Source organism: Myxocyprinus asiaticus, chromosome 33, assembly GCF_019703515.2.
Source record: "Myxocyprinus asiaticus isolate MX2 ecotype Aquarium Trade chromosome 33, UBuf_Myxa_2, whole genome shotgun sequence".
NCBI lineage: Eukaryota > Metazoa > Chordata > Actinopteri > Cypriniformes > Catostomidae > Myxocyprinus > Myxocyprinus asiaticus.
Genome location: NC_059376.1, coordinates 6,937,505 through 6,956,269, shown reverse-complemented (window position 1 = coordinate 6,956,269; position 18,765 = coordinate 6,937,505). Strand labels below are relative to the sequence as shown.

At 37.9% G+C, this 18,765-nt stretch overlaps 1 protein-coding gene across 1 annotated transcript in view; it reads left to right on the top strand.

Annotated features, from left to right (window-relative positions):
- LOC127424739 (probable glutamate receptor) overlaps window positions 1-14,644 on the top strand; it is a 48,717-nt gene extending 34,073 nt beyond the window's left edge. Inside the window, exons 7-10 of the mRNA XM_051670166.1 lie at window positions 1,645-1,862; window positions 4,265-4,484; window positions 6,437-6,681; window positions 13,019-14,644. Of these exons, the coding sequence (XP_051526126.1) occupies window positions 1,645-1,862; window positions 4,265-4,484; window positions 6,437-6,681; window positions 13,019-13,114 (779 nt within the window). The 3' untranslated portion in view covers window positions 13,115-14,644. The remainder of the gene's footprint in view (window positions 1-1,644; window positions 1,863-4,264; window positions 4,485-6,436; window positions 6,682-13,018) is intronic.
- Window positions 14,645-18,765: the final 4,121 nt, after the last annotated feature.

The window sequence follows — 18,765 nt, the reverse complement described above, 5'->3', positions numbered from 1 at the left end:
CGAAATAACAACATGAGTAACGCATAAGCATAAACAATTGCAATAGAGTGATTTAGGGCATTTTCAGACCTAGTTAATAGTTCCAGTAGTAAATAGTTAATGTTGCATTTTCTTCATGGTTCAATACGCTTTCACAAGGTAATATTTTGAAACAGACCCAAAACTGTGTTTCACAAATTCGCCTGCCCATACAATCTTTGGTGATGAAGAGTAAACATATGTGGCTTGCTGTCCACGAAGGAGGGGCCTGAGGATGAAGTTCGATTAAGGCCCTAATTTACCTAATTTGCTTTTGCATTATTTCTGCATTGAAAAGTATCTGTTCTCACGGTCATGGAGAACTCCCTCTCGCACCCACATACACACACTCGCATACATACATACACACAGAAAAGTGAAGCCACGTTTTTATCTGTCAAAAAGTTGCTGACGCCGCACCACCTGTGTCTGTTCTGCCGCTATCCAAAAAAGATAAGCGATCGTGAAGATCGACCTATATCTAATATAGCCGGCAAAAGGTTATATCTGCATTTTGATGATGAATTACAGTGATGAGCTGTCCTACAGATTTCTTCTCCATCCAGGTGGTCTCAGACCGATTGTCTTGGTGCGGATCTGAGTGTGATTGCCGTGTTCATATATGCCTATACAAATCAAACCAAGGGTCAAAACGCACCAGGTTTCACAAACAAATGCTCCAAACGAGCCAGGTGTGAAAACGCCCTTAGGAAGCAATTCTATAGGTAACTTTACCTTGTGAAAGTACGTAATTGTATACTTATCCCCTCAGGGCTTGCCGTAGAACACGTATGTCCATATGCAGCTTTTAGTGAGTAAAGAAATCACATTCAATAAAAACAGACTGTTGAGGCTCCGCTTTCTGATGTCATATTAATGTAGGAAAAAAAGGCAGGAAAAATGCTTGGTGACAGAATCACTGTGGATATGCAGCTGAGTGAGATGAAAACACTCAGATCAGCTTGACGTCTTGTCAGATCTTCAGTAAAAGAAGAAGCTCATTGGTCACTTGATGAGAACACAAGAGCCCACCCAGGTGACATAACGATTTTTTTCAAGCAAGCCTGATGTGCTTTTCAGTTTTTGAAGCCATTAACTCAGCTGGGAGTCCCGACGGTGAAGTGATTAACGACCTCCCGCCAGCAGATGCTAATGCACGCTTTGTCTCCCTCCGCCTGGCCGGTGATTATGTCAATGAAGCACACATCTGAAAATCACTGGAAAAACCAGCTAGTGTGGCGCTGGCTTTAGAAGTGTTTGGACCAGTTTAATTCCAGTTTGGACTGTTTAAATTCTGGTTTTGGATGGAAAATACTGGTCTGTGACTGTCACAAGTTGGTTAAGCTGGTTATTGTTACAGGTAGACCAGCTTGACCAGCAAAACCATTATAAAAGTGATGGTAGTAACTAGCAATTTTAATTGGCCATTTAAGCTGGTCATCAGCTCAGCCTGTTTAGCTGGTCTAGGTTTTTTCAGCAGGGAGTACGTTTCACCATATGTGTTTGGAAATTTGACATTGGAATTTTTCAGTTAGGTGTAAGACATTCTAACCACCATAAAAAAGCAACCTGGTACCCCAAAAACGAACCTGCAAAATTTTTTTGTAAATTTGGCTTGTGTTTTAGGTGTTGGTCCTCACCCCAAGGCCCTGTCAGGCCGGGTCATTACCGCCATCTGGTGGCTGTTTTCATTAGTGCTGCTTGCCTGTTACTTTGCCAACCTCAGTTCATGGCTGCGTTCAGACAATGAACAGCTGTCATTCAAGAGTTTCGAAGACCTTGCCAATCAAAACTTGATCGAGTATGGCACCATTAAAGATTCCTCCACTTTCACCTTCTTCAAGGTAAGACAGATCTTGAGTCATTCAAAATCATTTGTCACATTTAACAACATGCTGTATTTATTTATGTGTTAATGAGTCATTCCTACATTTCTGCTTTGACACTTTTGAAAATTAAACATACTTTTATAAGTAACTTTATGTTTAATCATTAAAGGGACATTTTAAAGATTTTATATTTTATTTATGACTTTATTAAATCATAGCAGTCAAGCTAAATAACGTAAATTCTGATGTCCGTTCAGGTAAATGGCCAGAGTCAGGGTGGATGTTCATAAAATTATCCACTACATGGTCTGTGAATGTTATTTAGCAAACATATTTGTAAATTGATGATTTTATTTCATAAATATATTGACATTTTTAAATTACATAACTGTTTTCCATGTATTATTATTATTATTATTATTATTATTATTATTATTATTATTGTTATTTGTATAGCACTTTTCACATCACATTGTTTCAAAGCATCTTTACAGAAAATGATGCTGTACTGTCTGTAATGTTTTAAAGTCCTCATTGAGCAGTTGAAATGAAACAACATAGAAAATCATGCCTTAAAAATGTTTATCTTTCTACAACGGGATGGACATGTTATGCTTGACCACACACAGTCTGGTTATCATCACAAAAATAAAAAGGAAAACATAAATAAAACAAAAGAGTTAGGCACTTAAAATAACTCTGATGTCACCTCTACTGTGTATGAAGCCATCTCATAATATATCTTTAAGCAGAGGTCACAGTATCATGACGTAACAGGATGAACAATATATTAAGAGACACATAAAAAAAACTCTGCTACCAGTATTAAATAAAAATGAATATGCTTGTGAGAGAATGTTATGCGAAACACTTAACTGAATGAGGAAAATAAATATGATTTAGCTCTCATTTTTGTCAAAGATGATTGATGTGCAGTTCTGGGGACATGAGGAATTGACAGTGGTGCAATAAATTAAAATGATTTCAATATTTAAAATTATACTTTTATATACTCAGGCTTGGACCATGGGAATTTTTTGGGGGGGTTGGGGACTGGGAGGGGGATAGGGAATTAATGGGGATTAAAGGAGTATAATGGTTGACTCTGTACATGTATACTTTATTCTGTATTGTGTTTGAGAATCAACCAATAAAAATGTAATCTGCAAAAAATTATACTTTTAGGCCCACAGTAGTGTGTAACATAATTTTTTTTTTTTTTTTTTTTCCAAACCTATTGAAATTGTAAACAGGCGAAATTAAACAATATAAATAACACAACTTGTACTGGGGACTTAAATGTCACCGAACTGTAGAAATGGCCCTTATAATTTTCAGGTAATGTAATGTAAGTTGTACCTAAATCTTCATGGCTTTGACTGTGGTTACATTTTGAGATAAACAAGAACAATCTTCTCATATTTCATCAGATAATATTAAAGCTGCCGATTTAACATGTTAATTCAGTGTGATTATTTATGTAAAAAATAATGAGTTAAAAAATGAACGCAATTAATTATGCCCTCTAACCATACTTAAATTCTGTAATAAGAAATTGTCCAACCATCCAAGTGAGCAATTCAAACTTGAAGTGCCACTTCCCTATTTTTGCGAGTGAGTCAGCAAGGGGCAGTAAGCGCAGCTCCAGCTGTACAAGCAATGCACAGCTGAACATACAACAAACCGACAGATGTTCGAAGACAGCTGTATGGAGCAGAGTGCAGAGGTCTCACTTTTTTACGTTTAAAACTACATTTTACTTGACACAGCATCCTAAAAAACTAGAGACATCGAAAACAAGTACAACACGGTGAGATGCTCCAAAAGTGTCCATCTGATGCATGTTTACAGACGGAATGCAAGAATGTATCCTGTAAAAACAGCCCAGATCTACTTCGGACAGATTGACGTACTCTGTGCTTTATTTGCCTACCACAATAATGTGATATCTTTAAATTATCAGATTTTTATAATTATTTTGATTACTATATATTATGTTTATTTGGGGGCCTTTTCAGCAAATATAGATGTATGCAATTAATTGCAGTTATTAAATAATTAACCAGCTTCTCGTGTAAATAACTTTAAACTTTAATAATTAAACTTGATTAATTCTATTAAACAGCCCTAGATAAAATATCAGATTTAAGGCATTTAGCTCATAAAAATATTCTACCTGAGTCACTTTAAGCTTTGGTTAAATCAAATATAGCCTAGTTTTGACACTCTTGGAGACAATGGAGACAATTAAAAGTAATTACTATGTAAAGGATGAAATGATGAAAACAGTGTCCTTGATTTATGGGAGGGGGGGTGTTGTGTGTCAGTTTGTGCCAAATCAGGTAAATTATACCACTACATGACCTGCCCTCAACAGATGTCAGTCATTCTTTAACTGTCTATCTGCCTTTGAACAGAACTCCAACAACCCAACATACCACAGAATCTACGAGCACATTAAGAAAGCCCAAAGCTATTCACTCAGTGCAGAAGAAGGCATCCGCAAGGCGCAGAAAGGCAACTATGCATTCATCGGCGAGTCTGTGTTTCTGGATCTGGCAGTGGCCAGGTACTGTAACCTGACACGGGCCCCAGAAATAATCAGCATGAGGGGTTACAGCATTGCTGCTCCTTTGGGTGGGTACAGTACACTATTCCTCACACTTAAAATAAAATAAAATACTTCAGTAATGTACCCTAATTATTTTTGTGTGGTTTGAGTTTGATACGACTATATACTCACCCTCAGATGAACACTACAGATTAAGAGGAAAAACAAAACTTTATAGATACCATCAGCCCTGCTGAAAAAAACCCCATCTTAAACTAGTTTAAACCAGCCTAAATTATGGTTTTAGATTGGCAATACTGGTCAAACTTGCACAAAATTAAATTTAATTATTTAAAAAATTCAATCTTACGAATCAGAAATAAATGTATTCAAAATAAATATAAATGTAAACACTGTAAACAAAATGCAGATTATGATGCACAATGCTCACAGGTGAGGAATGTTATATCATAAAGTGCAAATATTTGTAAGAGCAAGTAACAATAACCTAGTTAACAAGTTGTTTATGTGACTTACTAAATGATTGATATTACTCTCATCTGTGTGAAGTTTGTTTGTTACTCTTTGTTTGTTTGTTTTTTCCTCTATCTTAATTCTACTACTCCCCCTGAGAGGGCGCTAGAGAGCAGTACTCTCAGGTATAAGACAGGTGTGGGTAGTAGAAGAACTCAGTTTTTGTTATGGAGAAAGTAAGCGTGGCTTATTTCTCCAAACACTGAACCGCTGTCCTGATTGGGAAACCTTGTGTTTAAAGCTCAATCTTAATTAAGCATTGTTTTCTTTTCTTGGGTTTATTGTATGTTTCTGGATTCACTGATGTACATTTATTTCCTAAATGGTATTTATCTGATTTTACTTGTAGAAGGACTTCATGGGCATTATGCTCAATCTGAAAAGGATTTCACAAGCCTGAGTTTAATGTTTATTCACCACATGTATCATAGTGAGGACTATGAGCAGCATTTGGGTGTGTGATACATGAACTCTGTAGTCTTTTGAACTTTATGTATGCACCTTTTGCGGATTCTTATGTGGATCAAGCTGCAATAAGGAGTATAAGAACACTTTGATTGGATTTACCATGGCACTAAGGAATATATTTTGCATGGGGGAAGCCTATTTGAATGACAACCAACAATGCTTTCATTCACGGACTTGTGTATTCTTCATACATTGTTTAGGAAGGACATTAATTATCATCATTCACATCATACAGATAAGACTATATATAATTTCTTTCATACTGCTGATATGTATTGTGTATATGGTGTCTGTTTATCAATGTGGTGTGGAGAGAAAAGGATATAATTCACAAATGAACTGTTTTGAGTAAGCAAAGTTTACTTACATTTGGTGCATTGGTTTTATATCATCCTTTAGAGTATATGGTGTACTTTTGCCTTATTGTTTTTAAACACAGACAGATCAAATATGCTTATGTGAGGTCGAGGCAGCGGTTATAAGTTCACCCAAAAATGAAAATTCTCTCATTATTTACTCACCCCCATGTCATCCCAGATATGTATGACTTTTTAATTTAATCAATATTTAAGTCCTGTTTTACACAATCTCCACTTTAACTTTTACTTTAAGGCACCACATGTGACTTTCAGAGTAAAAAAAGGACTTAAATTTTGATCTGTTTCTCACTCACACTAATTTTATAGCTTCTGAAGATATGGATTTAAACACTGGAGTCATATGGATTACTTCTATGTTTATTTATGTAAATTTTGGAGCTACAAAGGTCTGATCACCATTCACTTGTATTGTATGGACCTACAGAGCTAAGATATTTTTCTAAAAATCTTCGTTTGTGTTCTGCTGAAGAAATAAAAATGTCATACTCATCTGGGATGGCATAAGGGTGAGTTAATGATGAGAATCTTACAAAAAAGTACCACAGCATTACCATTATTTATTTATTTATTTATTTATTTATTTTTAACATGTACAATTTTATTACCATGTTTTTGTAAGGTAGCATAACAGTCTCACTTTGTGTGTATGTCCTCAGGTTCTCCTTTGATAAAAAACCTGAGTGTTGCTATTCTCCGTCTGAGTGAGTCTGGTGAGCTGGATTATTTGCACAGTAAGTGGTGGGTGAGCAGTTGTCTGGCTAATAATGGCAAGAGCTCTCCACTGAAGCCGGCCAGTCTGAAGGGAATCTTCTTAATTCTGGCGCTGGGTCTCGGACTGGGACTCTTCATAGCTCTCATGGAACTGGCCTCCAAATCACGCAACATTGCTAACACTCAGCAGGTCAGTTGCATATTATGTCCATGGTACCATAAACTGCCAGGGTAATACTGAATTGTTTTGTACCACACCATGATACATTTTTGGACAATATCATGGTATTCTTTATAATACCTTGGGGTACCATCTCAATACCATGGTACATTAGTATGGTAATCATTCAGTACCATATAATATACCATATTATATAATATACCATATTATATGTAAAGTATGCATGTATACTGTATATACAGTGCAGTTAACATGATAAGCTTAATCAGTATTTGGTTTGACCAGCCTATGATTTTAAAACAACACCATTTATCTTAGGTAAACTAGTTTTTCAAGGTTGATTGCAGATGATGCACCTGATCCCTAATGCACCCTGATCCACCTGTCAGGTTTATATAACTATATAAACTATTAGACCAGCTGACTGTATACGTGATCGGGTGTTTCTTCAACTATGGGCAATTTCATGTCCCGGACATGGAAACTTTTTACCAGGCCTTTATCATTTATTTTTGGTACTTTTTAAATGCCTTTTACATAAGGAAAGTAGCCTACTGTTTTAGCCTTGTCTTAGAACCAGACTTTAAATATTAAACAATGAAAATCCATTATAAAAATACAAAGTGAAGTGTTTGAAACTATGATATTCTATCTTTTTTTTTTTGTGATTTTCATTATGACTGTCACACAGTCCAGTAGGCGTAATTTCTACCACAGCAAACACTTTTGCCCTTAAAGTCTTTTCAAAAGTCAGTGTACTTGTTAACCAATTCAAAAGTGTCGGTGAAAATCATGCTTGAGATGAAATGAGACAAGTGATGTTTGAAGAAAACAAAGACAAATCAAGTTAAATATAACTTGTCAGTAGAATATTCTTCAGTTTATGCAACAACAAAAAAATGTGTGGAAATAGTACTTAATTGTGTGTATTTAGGATACACAAAATCTTAGCAAAATAATGGAGACAGACATTTTAATTAAAAAATGTAAGCTGTCACTTCCATCAGCATAATTTCCACCACACAAAAAGATATATTAAACACAATACAGAATTTGAGATGTGCTGCAAATGACACTGTGGTGGGAATTTTCATGAGGGAAAAAAAAAAATTACAACAGTGACATTGTAACGGATGCAGGAAGAGTGAAGAGAGCAGGATCTAAGTGCAGCTTTGCTTTAATAAGAAAATGAGTCAAGATACAAAACTTGGAAAACGCAGGAACAAAACTAAAACTTGGGAACTGAACAAACGTTACATCCATGAGGATAACAGGAAACAAAAACTGACAAAGACACAAGCAAACACAAGGACATTAAATACATTGGGGCAAACGAGGTAAACGAGAAACAGCTGGGAACAATCAGGGCAGGAACAGAGACTCAAGAAGGTAAACAACACTTCAAACTAAAAGTCTCAAACACCTAGCGACCTCTGGTGGCCGCTAGGGCAAAAGTCTCAGGTGTGACATAGCCCCCCCTTTAAGGAATGACTCCTGGCGCTCCTGAACATAACACCAACAAAAAAAAAATTTGTAAATGGGAGGAGCTTGCAGATGATCAGGAGGCCAGGGAGGCGACTACAGGGCCGGCACTGGGTCAGGAGGCCTGGGTGGCGGCCACAGGGCCGGCACTGGGTCAGATGGCGGAGTCGCTGGAGGAGGAGGGGGCAGAGCCACTGGAGGAGCAGTCTCTGGGAGAGTGGATGGAACAGCTGGAGGAGGAGTCTCTGGGAAGAGTGGACGGAGTCGCTGGGGGCGGAGTCGTGGAAGACTCTGAGGGCAGAGTCACCATAATCAGGAGCGCTGGTAGCCACTGGGAAACGACCTCCATGGTCGTGAGCACGGGCAGTGACTGGAACGACCTCCGTGGTCGTGAGCACGGGCAGTGACTGGAACGACCTCCGTGGTCGTGAGCACGGGCAGTGACTGGAACGACCTCCGTGGTCGTGAGCACGGGCAGTGTCTGGGGAGTAGGAACCCTTCTTCTCTTCCACTTCCGGATTGCAGTGAGCACAGCCGTGGGAGGCTCGAGAGGCTGAGCCGTGGGAGGCTCGGGGCAGAGCCATGGTGGTCCCCTCCAAAAATTCCACTAGGGCTGAAACGGGCATGAACGCTGACTCTGGGACAGATGAGGCTTCAAGAACAGGCTCGTTGGCCATGAAAGGCGTGGGCGTCAGTAGCGGCACAGGGTTTCCGCCATACCCCACAGTGTAATGGGAGAATGTGAACCTCAAAGCAAGGTCAATGAACTCTATTGAAGAGAGTTCACACCTGCCTCTAGGCATGCAGGACTTCACTGGCTCATTGAGTCCAAGGTGATAGATGTCCTTAAAACAAAGCTCTCCCAAATCAAAATCCTGGGCAAGACTGCAGAAAAGCTCCATATACTGCTCTATGGTTTGGTCTCTCTCTTTTTGATGCAGCAGTTGCAAAGCCGCTAGATCCATAGTTGCTGGTCAGTTGTTCTGTAACAGATGCAGGAAGAGTCAAGAGAGCAGGATCTAAGTGCAGCTTTGCATTAATAAGAAAACGAGTCCAGATACAAAACTTGGAAAGCACAGGAACAAAACTAAAATTCAGGAACTGAACAAATGATACATCCATGGGGATAGTAGGAAACAACAACTGACGAAGACACAAGCAAACACAAGGACATTAAATACATTGGAGCAAACAAGGTAAACGAGAAACAGCTGGGAACAATCAGGGCAGGAACCAGGAATAAAGACTCAAGAAGGTAAACAAAACTTCAAACAAAGTCTCTTAAACACCTAGCAACCTCTGGTGGCAGCTAGGGCAAAAGTCTCAGGTGTGACAGACATACATCTCCTGTAAATCATGTACATACAAAGTTGTGACATTGTTAGAAGTCATTTTTATTTGTATAGCGCTTTTCACAACACTCAAAGGATTTCATTTCAAAGCAGCTTTACAGAAAATCATGTTTTCACAGAAAATGAAACTGTAATATCTAAAAAGTCTTAGAGAGTTCACTGTGCAGCTTGATAAAAATATGATTGCAAATTGTGTATAAAAATAAGTAAATAATAATTGTATTTAGAACACCAGTGAGCAAGCCAAAGGAGCACAGATCTCCATAAGATGTTGGTTATTGGAGAAAAATTACCCTCTGTCTAAACAGCATGAATGTAATGCCAACATAAGTTTTTGTGTGTTAAACAAGTTATAGTTTAAAATTATTAAACTAACTAAGTGTTAAAGGCCAATGTTTAAACAAGATTTTGTACGAACTGTAAGATTAATGATAATGTCTTTGAAGTCCTTCCTGGATTAACTGCAGAAGTTCACCTAGATGCATTGTCCTTTGTTATTTGGCTGATGTAGGCTTTTGTTGGCAATTAATTGGCAGTCTATGTATTCCATTTTAAGAATATAGTCCATCATTAGACCAAGGTGATGCAGGCAGAGATCAGTGGGGTGTTTCACAGTTCAACTGGCAGGTCATTTTGGGTAGGTTCGGTGAGGTCCATCCTAAGTTCAAGGATGCAGTCCATCGTAGTACACTGAAGTGATGTCTGGCTGGCACAGGCTGCAGTTAGTCATCATTACTCAGTGATACACAGCAGTGGAGTCTGATATCAATCAGGAATGGAGCTGGATCTGGTAGGCTCTGCTAACCTCAGGATATGAATCCCGAGGTTGAGTCAGGGAAACGAATAGAATAATATTAGCGTAGATGCCATTCAATTTATTGCAGAGTTATAGAATATGAGAAGTGTTTCCGGTTCCGGCAGACCTAATTAAAGCAGTATAACTATGAGTTGATGGATAGATTAGGTGTATGCCTGGCTGAATTGATGAGTCTTTTATTCTAGACTTAAACTGAGAAAGTGTGTCTGAGTCACGAACAGTGTTAGGAAGACTATTCCATAGATTTGGAGCCAAATAGGAAAAGGATCTACATCCTTTTGTGCATTTTAATATTCTAGGTACTATTAACAGGCCAGAATTTTGAGACCGTAATGAACGTGATGGAATATAGCGTAATAGAAGGTCACTTGTTAGATCATTCAAAGCTTTGTATGTAGTTTACAGAATTTTAAAATAAAGACAAAATTTAACAGGTAGCCAATGTAACAACGGTAAAATGGGGATAATATGATCATAGATCTTGTTTCTAGTCAGAACTCTGGATGCTGCATTTTGAACCAATTAAAGTGTATTTATTGAACTTGCAGGCCATTCTCCCAGTGGTGCATTACAGTAATCTTGAGGTCAGGAACGCATGAATTTGTTTTTTGGCATCAGCAACCAAGTGCATGTGTCGTTACTTAGCAGTATTTCTGAGGTGGAAGAGTGCTGTTCTACAAACATTGGATTTTTTTTTTTTTTTTTGGAAAGGACAGATTGGTATCAAATATAACACCGAAGTTCTTCACTGTTGAAGACTACGTAACCATACATTCATTGAGAGTCAAATTATAGTTCAGTGGCTTATTTTTAGAGGTTTTTGGTCCAATAATTAGTACCTCTGTTCAGAATTGAGTAGGAGGACATTTCTGGCCATCAAATCTTTGATTTCATTGATACACTCTGCTAATTTGGAGAATTGTACAATTTTGTTAGGTTTTGAAGAAATATAAAGAGGGGTATCGTCGGCATAACATTTGTAAACTTATTCCACAATTCCTGATAATGTCTCCCAGGGGGAGCATATATAAGGAGAAAAGTCCCTAAAACTGATCCCTGTCGCACTCCATACTTAGACAAAGTGGTATCAGTCTGATACATTTTGAATTTTTATGTCTGGCTGCCACAAACTGCAGTTAGTCGTCATTACTCGGCGACACATAGCAGTGGAGTTGGATATCAAGCAGGAACGGAGCTGGATCTGGCAGGCTCTGCTAACCTCGGGATATGAATCTTGAGGTTGAGCGAGGAGTTAATAATATTAAGAAGAGTTTCTGAGATTGCAGGAAACACCTCTTTTAGAGCTTAGTTGGTATTGGATCTAACATAAATGTTGCTTTTGATGTTTTGATAAGTTTTGTTTGCTGTCATACGTCATGGAGAGCTAAGGATTGAAGTTGTTTGTGAGGAAAATTATGAGACACTCTTTTCTGAGGTGCTGTGGCAGACAATTGCATAGTTCCAATTTTATTTCTGATAAGTAATTACTATTGTGCTGGGACGGAATATCTGGTTCAGTCGAGGCTTTATTCCTAACCAATTTAGCCACAGTACTGAATAAACACCTAGGATTGTTGTGGTCACATTCTATGAGTTTGGTCAAATATGCTGACCTGGCAGTTTTTAGTGCCTGTCTGTAGTTAGAGACATTATCCTTCCATGCACCACAAAATACCTCTAATTTTGTATTCTTCCACTTGCACCCCATTTTCTGAGATGCTCTCTTGAGAGCATGAGTGTGATCAATGTACCATGGTGCAGGGCTTTTTTCTTTGATTTTCTTTAATCGAAGGGGGGGCAACACTATCAAGAGTGCTAGTGAAGACTGTGTTGATATTTTCTGTGACTACATCAAGTTATTTGAAACTTTTTGGCATACTGAGTATTTGAGACAAGTCTGGAAGATTATTAGTGAAGCTAATAATTCTACCTGAATGATAACATGGTGTAGATAGTGACATTAGCTAATCACAGCATACAAGAGATGAGGCAATGATCTGAGATGTCATCGTTCTGCCGCAGAATTTCTAGATTATCAACATCAATTCTACATGACAGAATTAAATCTAGCGTATGATAATGGTGATGATGTGGTCTCATCACATTTTGTTTGACTCCAAGAGAGTTAAGGATATTAATAAATGCTAATCCCAATGTGAATGTTGAAGTCTCCAAATATTGAAGCTCTATCCACAGTAACTACCAAAGAAAATCAGAATACGGCCCGGGTGATCTATATACTGTGGTATGGGCAAAAGTTTACAGAGATTTTTATTTATTTATATCTGACAGAGATTTGTTTTATTTATATCTGACGATGTCACATTAGCCTGGGGGAGTAGACTCATTTAAACTAATATATTCATCCGGTTTAAGCCAGATTTCAGTCAAACAGAGCGCATCCAAACTATAAACTATAATAATTTCATTTACAATTAGTGCTTTGGTTGAAAAATATCTAATATTTAGTAGCCCCACCTTATATGATGTTTATCTTGATTGTTTTTGTTTGACCTCAATAAATCAGTTGAAGAAACACCCTTTCTTATTTACTTAAATTAAAACCACTTTGATAATAATGAGAATATTAAATCTTACTAACAAAACATTTTATGACACTGCCATCGGATGTCATGAGGGGGTATTTGCACAGATTTTGAAACTGAAAATGACTTTCAACATCCTCTTCTGTCAGAAATCCTGCTGCTCTGTGTTTTCTGCTGAGCTCAGCCAGCGCTTCAGAGGTGGCGAGGTGACGAAACCAGGATCTTCTGACAAAAACAAAGCCTGAATCTCATCAATGCCCTGACACATTCATTTAATGCTCAGTATCTCCACCACAAAGTTATTCTACTAATAATTCAACTGGGTAATTTTAAATATTAATTCCTCTTATTTTGCTAAACAAGTATAAGGTTTAGATTCAAGTAGTAATTCTTTTTTATTTTAGTAAATCTTAATTATTTTTGAGTAAAATGTTACCAGCTTTCCTCTGATTTTTATAGAATGTATCAAATACATCTAATATCCTTTTTACTATTGAAAGTGTTGTAAATGAAAAATACATAAATACAGCTAAATTACATATTTAGACATGGAAGAAACATCACAATAACAACAATGACCTTAAAGATGTTGAAGAATCATTCCCTGGAAGCCACAAATGACCCCATCTTCCCTCTCATAAGTCTCCTTGGGTCTTGACAACTTTTTCTATGCCAGCAGGGCCCATTAAAACTATTATTTTGTATCAAATGTAGGCAACTGTAAAGCAACATGTTCTTGGTACACTGTAAATGATCTTTGTTGTTTTGACTGTATTATTGCTGTATTTCCAACTGCAACTTTACTGTCAAACTGAGCTGTATTCTTTAGGGAAAAAATGAACGGGAAAATAATAACTGGCCAATCTCAAACCTGCACATACACATTTTAGAGGGGAAATTTGTGGTATTGTTTGGTGATCTATTATTAAAAAGACAAAACCATGGAGAAGTCTTTTCAGCATTGGATTTTCTTATACAATCGCATAAAAAGTAGAACTCTATGGGAATGCACCTGGAAACCTGTGAACGTTGAGCCTGCACTCGACTTCTTAGTCACTTCAGCCTTGAGAGTAGCAGAAGCAAAGTGATCTCTTTTCAACTGAACCAGGTGAGCACCATAATCACAAAAGACATCTTTTAGCAGTTTATAATTATCTTTTCAAACATTCATAATTTGACAATTAAGATCTGCATGTAATAAAACAAAAAAAAAACAACAAAAAAAACAGGAATCCTGCAGGAATTTTCTGCAGTTTTCCTACAGGATTTTTGGCTTATTTTCCATTAGCAATCCTGCAGTTTCTGCATTTTTCTGAATTTTCTATAAATTTTATTTACATATGGAAATGTTGTCGAAGAATTACATAATTTAAGTTCCAGTCAGTCACACCTAGAAAACAGAGAATTAAACAAGCTAAGAAACAATATTGCTGACAACTGTGAAAAGTACATCAAAACAATGGTGTGAGATGAGATCCTAACAGTGAAAAATATATACATTTTAGGTGGTAATAGGTTTCAGTGGCATGCACAGAAGGGGGGCTGCAGGGGCGCCCACAAGAAAAGATTAATTTTCTCACTTTCACTTGGAACAAGCTTTCAAGGTGCTTTCCCTCCTACAGCAGTGCCCTTCAAGGGAGAAAAGAAATGCAGTTTGGAATTCACCCCAGAACATCAAAGTGGCGTTGCCTCAGAAGAGTAAAAGGTCAGATAAAAAGTACACTTTATGTATTGTAGTCTATGTTCATCAAAAGAATAAAACTTGATGGCTTTTCCGACATTGCATAAAACTCTTATTTCAGACATTGCACACTTGCAGTGTAGACAGCTTGTTTAATTATAATGGAAGCATTTGCGTTGTTTTCAGTTTAGAAAGAAATTCAAGACATATTTCATAAAATACTGTCATAAAATGAAGGACAGCCAAAACCATTTTTATTTTTTATTTTTGTTTGTTTTTTTAAACTAATAAGCCATTAAACTAAATTAAAAAGCACCCAGGTATTACCATTTTTGTTTTTGGGTATATAGGCTACAGTACCAAGGTAATTATTCAGAACAGTTGTACCATGGTTCCGCCACATTATTGATGTAAGGTCCTAAATATTAATGCCAGAATTTTATTAAAATAACATTATACTAATATGAAAGGAAATGAAGAGAAAGACCTATAAAAGTGTACGTTTTTATAAAGAGGATTATGAGGTTAGAAAGGAAGCAGCAAAGATGACAGGATAAAGTGAAGGAGCAGAGATGAGAAAGTGAAGAGAAGAATAATGAGACAAGAAAAAGATTTGAAGACTTTGAAGCACTGTGGTGTTACCAGGGTAATACCATGGTTCTAAACGATTATTCATATTTCATGATATTGTAATGGTACTCCAAGGTACTTACCTTGGTAAAAATACCAAGGTTGTCCAAAAAAACATTGTAATACCATGGTGCTTTTTGTGATAAATATAACAGAATTTTATTTTGATTTTTTTATTTATTTATTTATTTTTTTTAGATAAAAGAAACAATGCAAAATTTGGTTATGTATATAATAAAGGAAAAATACTTATACTCTAAAAGCAAAAAAACTTAGTTTAGTAAATAAGTACTATTCATTAATATATATATATATATATATATATATATATATATATATCTCAGCAAAAAAAAAAACGTCCCTTTTTCAGGACACTGTATTTTAAAGATAATTTTGTAAAAATCCAAATAACTTTACAGATCTTTATTGTAAAGGGTTTAAACAATGTTTTCCATGCTTGTTCAATGAACCATAAACAATTAATGAACATGCACCTGTGGAACGGTCATTAAGACACTAACAGCTTACAGACGGTAGGTAATTAAGGTCACAGTTTTAAAAACTTAGGACGCTAAAGAGACCTTTCTAATGACTCTGAAAAACACCAAAAGAAAGATGCCCAGGGTCCAAGCTCGTCTGCATAAACGTGCCTTAGGCATGCTGCATGGAGGCATGAGAACTGCAGATGTGGCCAGGGCAATAAATTGCAATGTCCATACTGTGAAGACGCCTAAGACAGTGCTACAGGGAGATGGGAAGGACAGCTGATCGTCCTTGCAGTGGCAGACCAGGTGTAACAACACCTGCACATGATCGGTACATCCGAATATCACACCTGCGGGACAGGTACAGGATGGCAACAACAACTGCCCGAGTTATAAGAGGAATGCACAATCCCTCCATCAGTGTTCAGACTGTCCGCAATAGGTTGAGGCAGGCTGGACTGAGGGCTCGTTAGCCTGTTGTAAAGCAGGTCCTTACCAGACATCACCGGCAACAATGTCGCCTATTGGCACAAACCCACCTTCACTGGACCAGACAGGACTGTTAAAAAGTGCTCTTCACTGACGAGTCATGGTTTTGTCTCACCAGAGGTGATGGTCGTACTCGCGTTTATTGTCGAAGGAATGAGCATTACACCGAGGCCTGTACTCTAGAGCGGGATCGATTTGGAGGTGGAGGGTCTGTCATGGTCTGGGGCGGTGTGTCACAGCATCATCGGACTGAGCTTGTTGTCATTGCAGGCAATCTCAATGCTGTGCGTTACAGAGAACACATCCTCCTCCCTAATGTGGTACCCTTCCTGCAGGCTCATCCTGACATGACCCTCCAGCATGACAATACCACCAGCCATACTGCTCGTTCTGTGCGTGATTTCCTGCCAGACAGGAATGTCAGTGTTCTGCCATGGCCAGCGAAGAGCCCAGATCTCAATCCCATTGAGCACGTCTGGGACCTGTTGGATCGGAGGGTGAGGGCTAGGGCCATTCCCCCCAGAAATGTCCGGGCACTTGCATATGCCTTGGTGGAAGAGTGGGGTAACATCTCACAGCAAGAACTGGCAAATCTGGTACAGTCCATGAGGAGATGCACTGCAGTACTTAATGCAGCTGGTGGCCACACCAGATACTGATTGTTACTTTTGATTTTGACCCACCCTTTATTCAGGGACACATTATTCCATTTCTGTTAATCACGTCTGTGAAACTTGTTCAGTTTATGTCTTAGTTGTTGAATCTTTTTATGTTCATACAAATATTTACACATGTTAAGTTTGCTGAAAATAAAAGCAGTTGAAAATGAGGACGTTCCTTTTTTTGCTGAGTTTATATATTTATTTATATATATAATCAGTGCCCTTTTTTATCCTTCTGCCCCTGTGGTCTGTGCACACCACTTTTAAATTCACAAAGGTGTATGTATTAGATAGTTTTAATCAAAACTCTTATGTGATATCAACTTTATGTTGGATTGGCATAAAAAAAAAAAATTTGTTTTACTTTTCAACCCCCCCCCCCCCCCCCATCATCCATCCATGCCTTTTCCCCTATTTTTGCCCTATTCATTTCCTTTATGACTGTCCACCTGTGTCTGGGGAAAAACAAAATGTAAATTCTTTAAGTTCAAGTTAAATGCATTAAAGGTGCACTCAGTAATTCTAATCCAATACACTTTTTGCCAAATTCTGCAAATATCTCCTCACAGTCTACTAGCTGTCCATTCTGTGGGTGGGCTGAAGAAAAATATAGTATTTGTACACAGCCCTGGCTCTGTAAATGGGACAAAAATAAAGTGGATCAGACCGATCCACACAACACTACTCCAGCCAGTCAGCAACAGGGGGTGGTTCTTGCATGTGCACAGGGTGGGGGGTGGGGGCAGAGCGAGAGGGAAATTCATTAGAAGAGCAATGACAAATCTGGCTGATGGAAACTTTCTAAACTCCAAGAAGGACAAATGGCTGAGGAACAGATCAAGAGAAAAAGGTCAGACGGATATAAATTAAAAAAGGATTATGATAAGTCGAGGACTAGGAGCCGCATCAACATCGGCAAGGCTTTTCAGCGGTGTAGAGACCTCTGAGAGGTAAAAGGCTTGAAGACGGATGCAGAAGTTGCTCTTTTTCTTCTCGATAGGTGAGTAACATAAATTTTGCTATGTTTCACAGAACCCATATAGGCTGTTGTTGTGACATTAGATTTAAAAGTAGGAGAGTTGAGAGTGTCTGGAGTTGGTGTGCGTAAAACCATCTCGTCTTCTCTGCAAGTTGCTGCTGCTAAGATAACTTACTGTAGCAACAGTTTGATAACCCACTAAATAGCTAACGCTATTTACATTACTTGCGGTGTCGTTGTTCACTCTAATCGTCTAATGGTATTTGTCCACATAACGTTTGCAAAGGTTTTATAGCCACGAAGATTTAAAAACACATGTTTGGTAGCACCCTCTTCGGTCACTGTAGTTTTGTATGTGTTACTGTAAAATCAAACTTAACAACTAACTCTCGCTAGTTCTAGTTGCTGTGTTTTTTATGCTGTTTTTGTGTTTGCTTGTCTGTCATTTATTAACATATTAGATTATTACTTTGCTTCGTTTCAGCTATGAGAAAGAGGTGGAGTTTCCAAAGGAGCACTGAATGGAGGGGTGTGTTTGTTTTGGCAGTTGAGTTTGAATATCAACAGTGTTTCTCAGGAATTGCTGAGTGCACCTTTAAGGCAAGGGTATATGGGAAGGGTATTTTGGACATATAATACACCTCATAACAGCTCGTAACATCACCTTTTTCCATGAGATTCACAATCTGCCATCTTGCCCATACTGGTGTGGCTGAAAGCCCAACATCTAATCAAAAACATTATACATTACAACACAGCACAACACAGGGGATAAGAGGTTAGAATGCTATGTACAAGAGGAGGTCACGTGACGCCATGCGAGGAGCAGAACGGCAAGCTCTGTGCACTTTGCTAGTTTTGATAATATTTATGTCATAAACCGGTGAGATTCGATACACCCTGATTCTTAACTGTTCTAGGAAGACAATATGTCAAAAAAATTCAAAATCCTCTGGCTATGGAGATATTA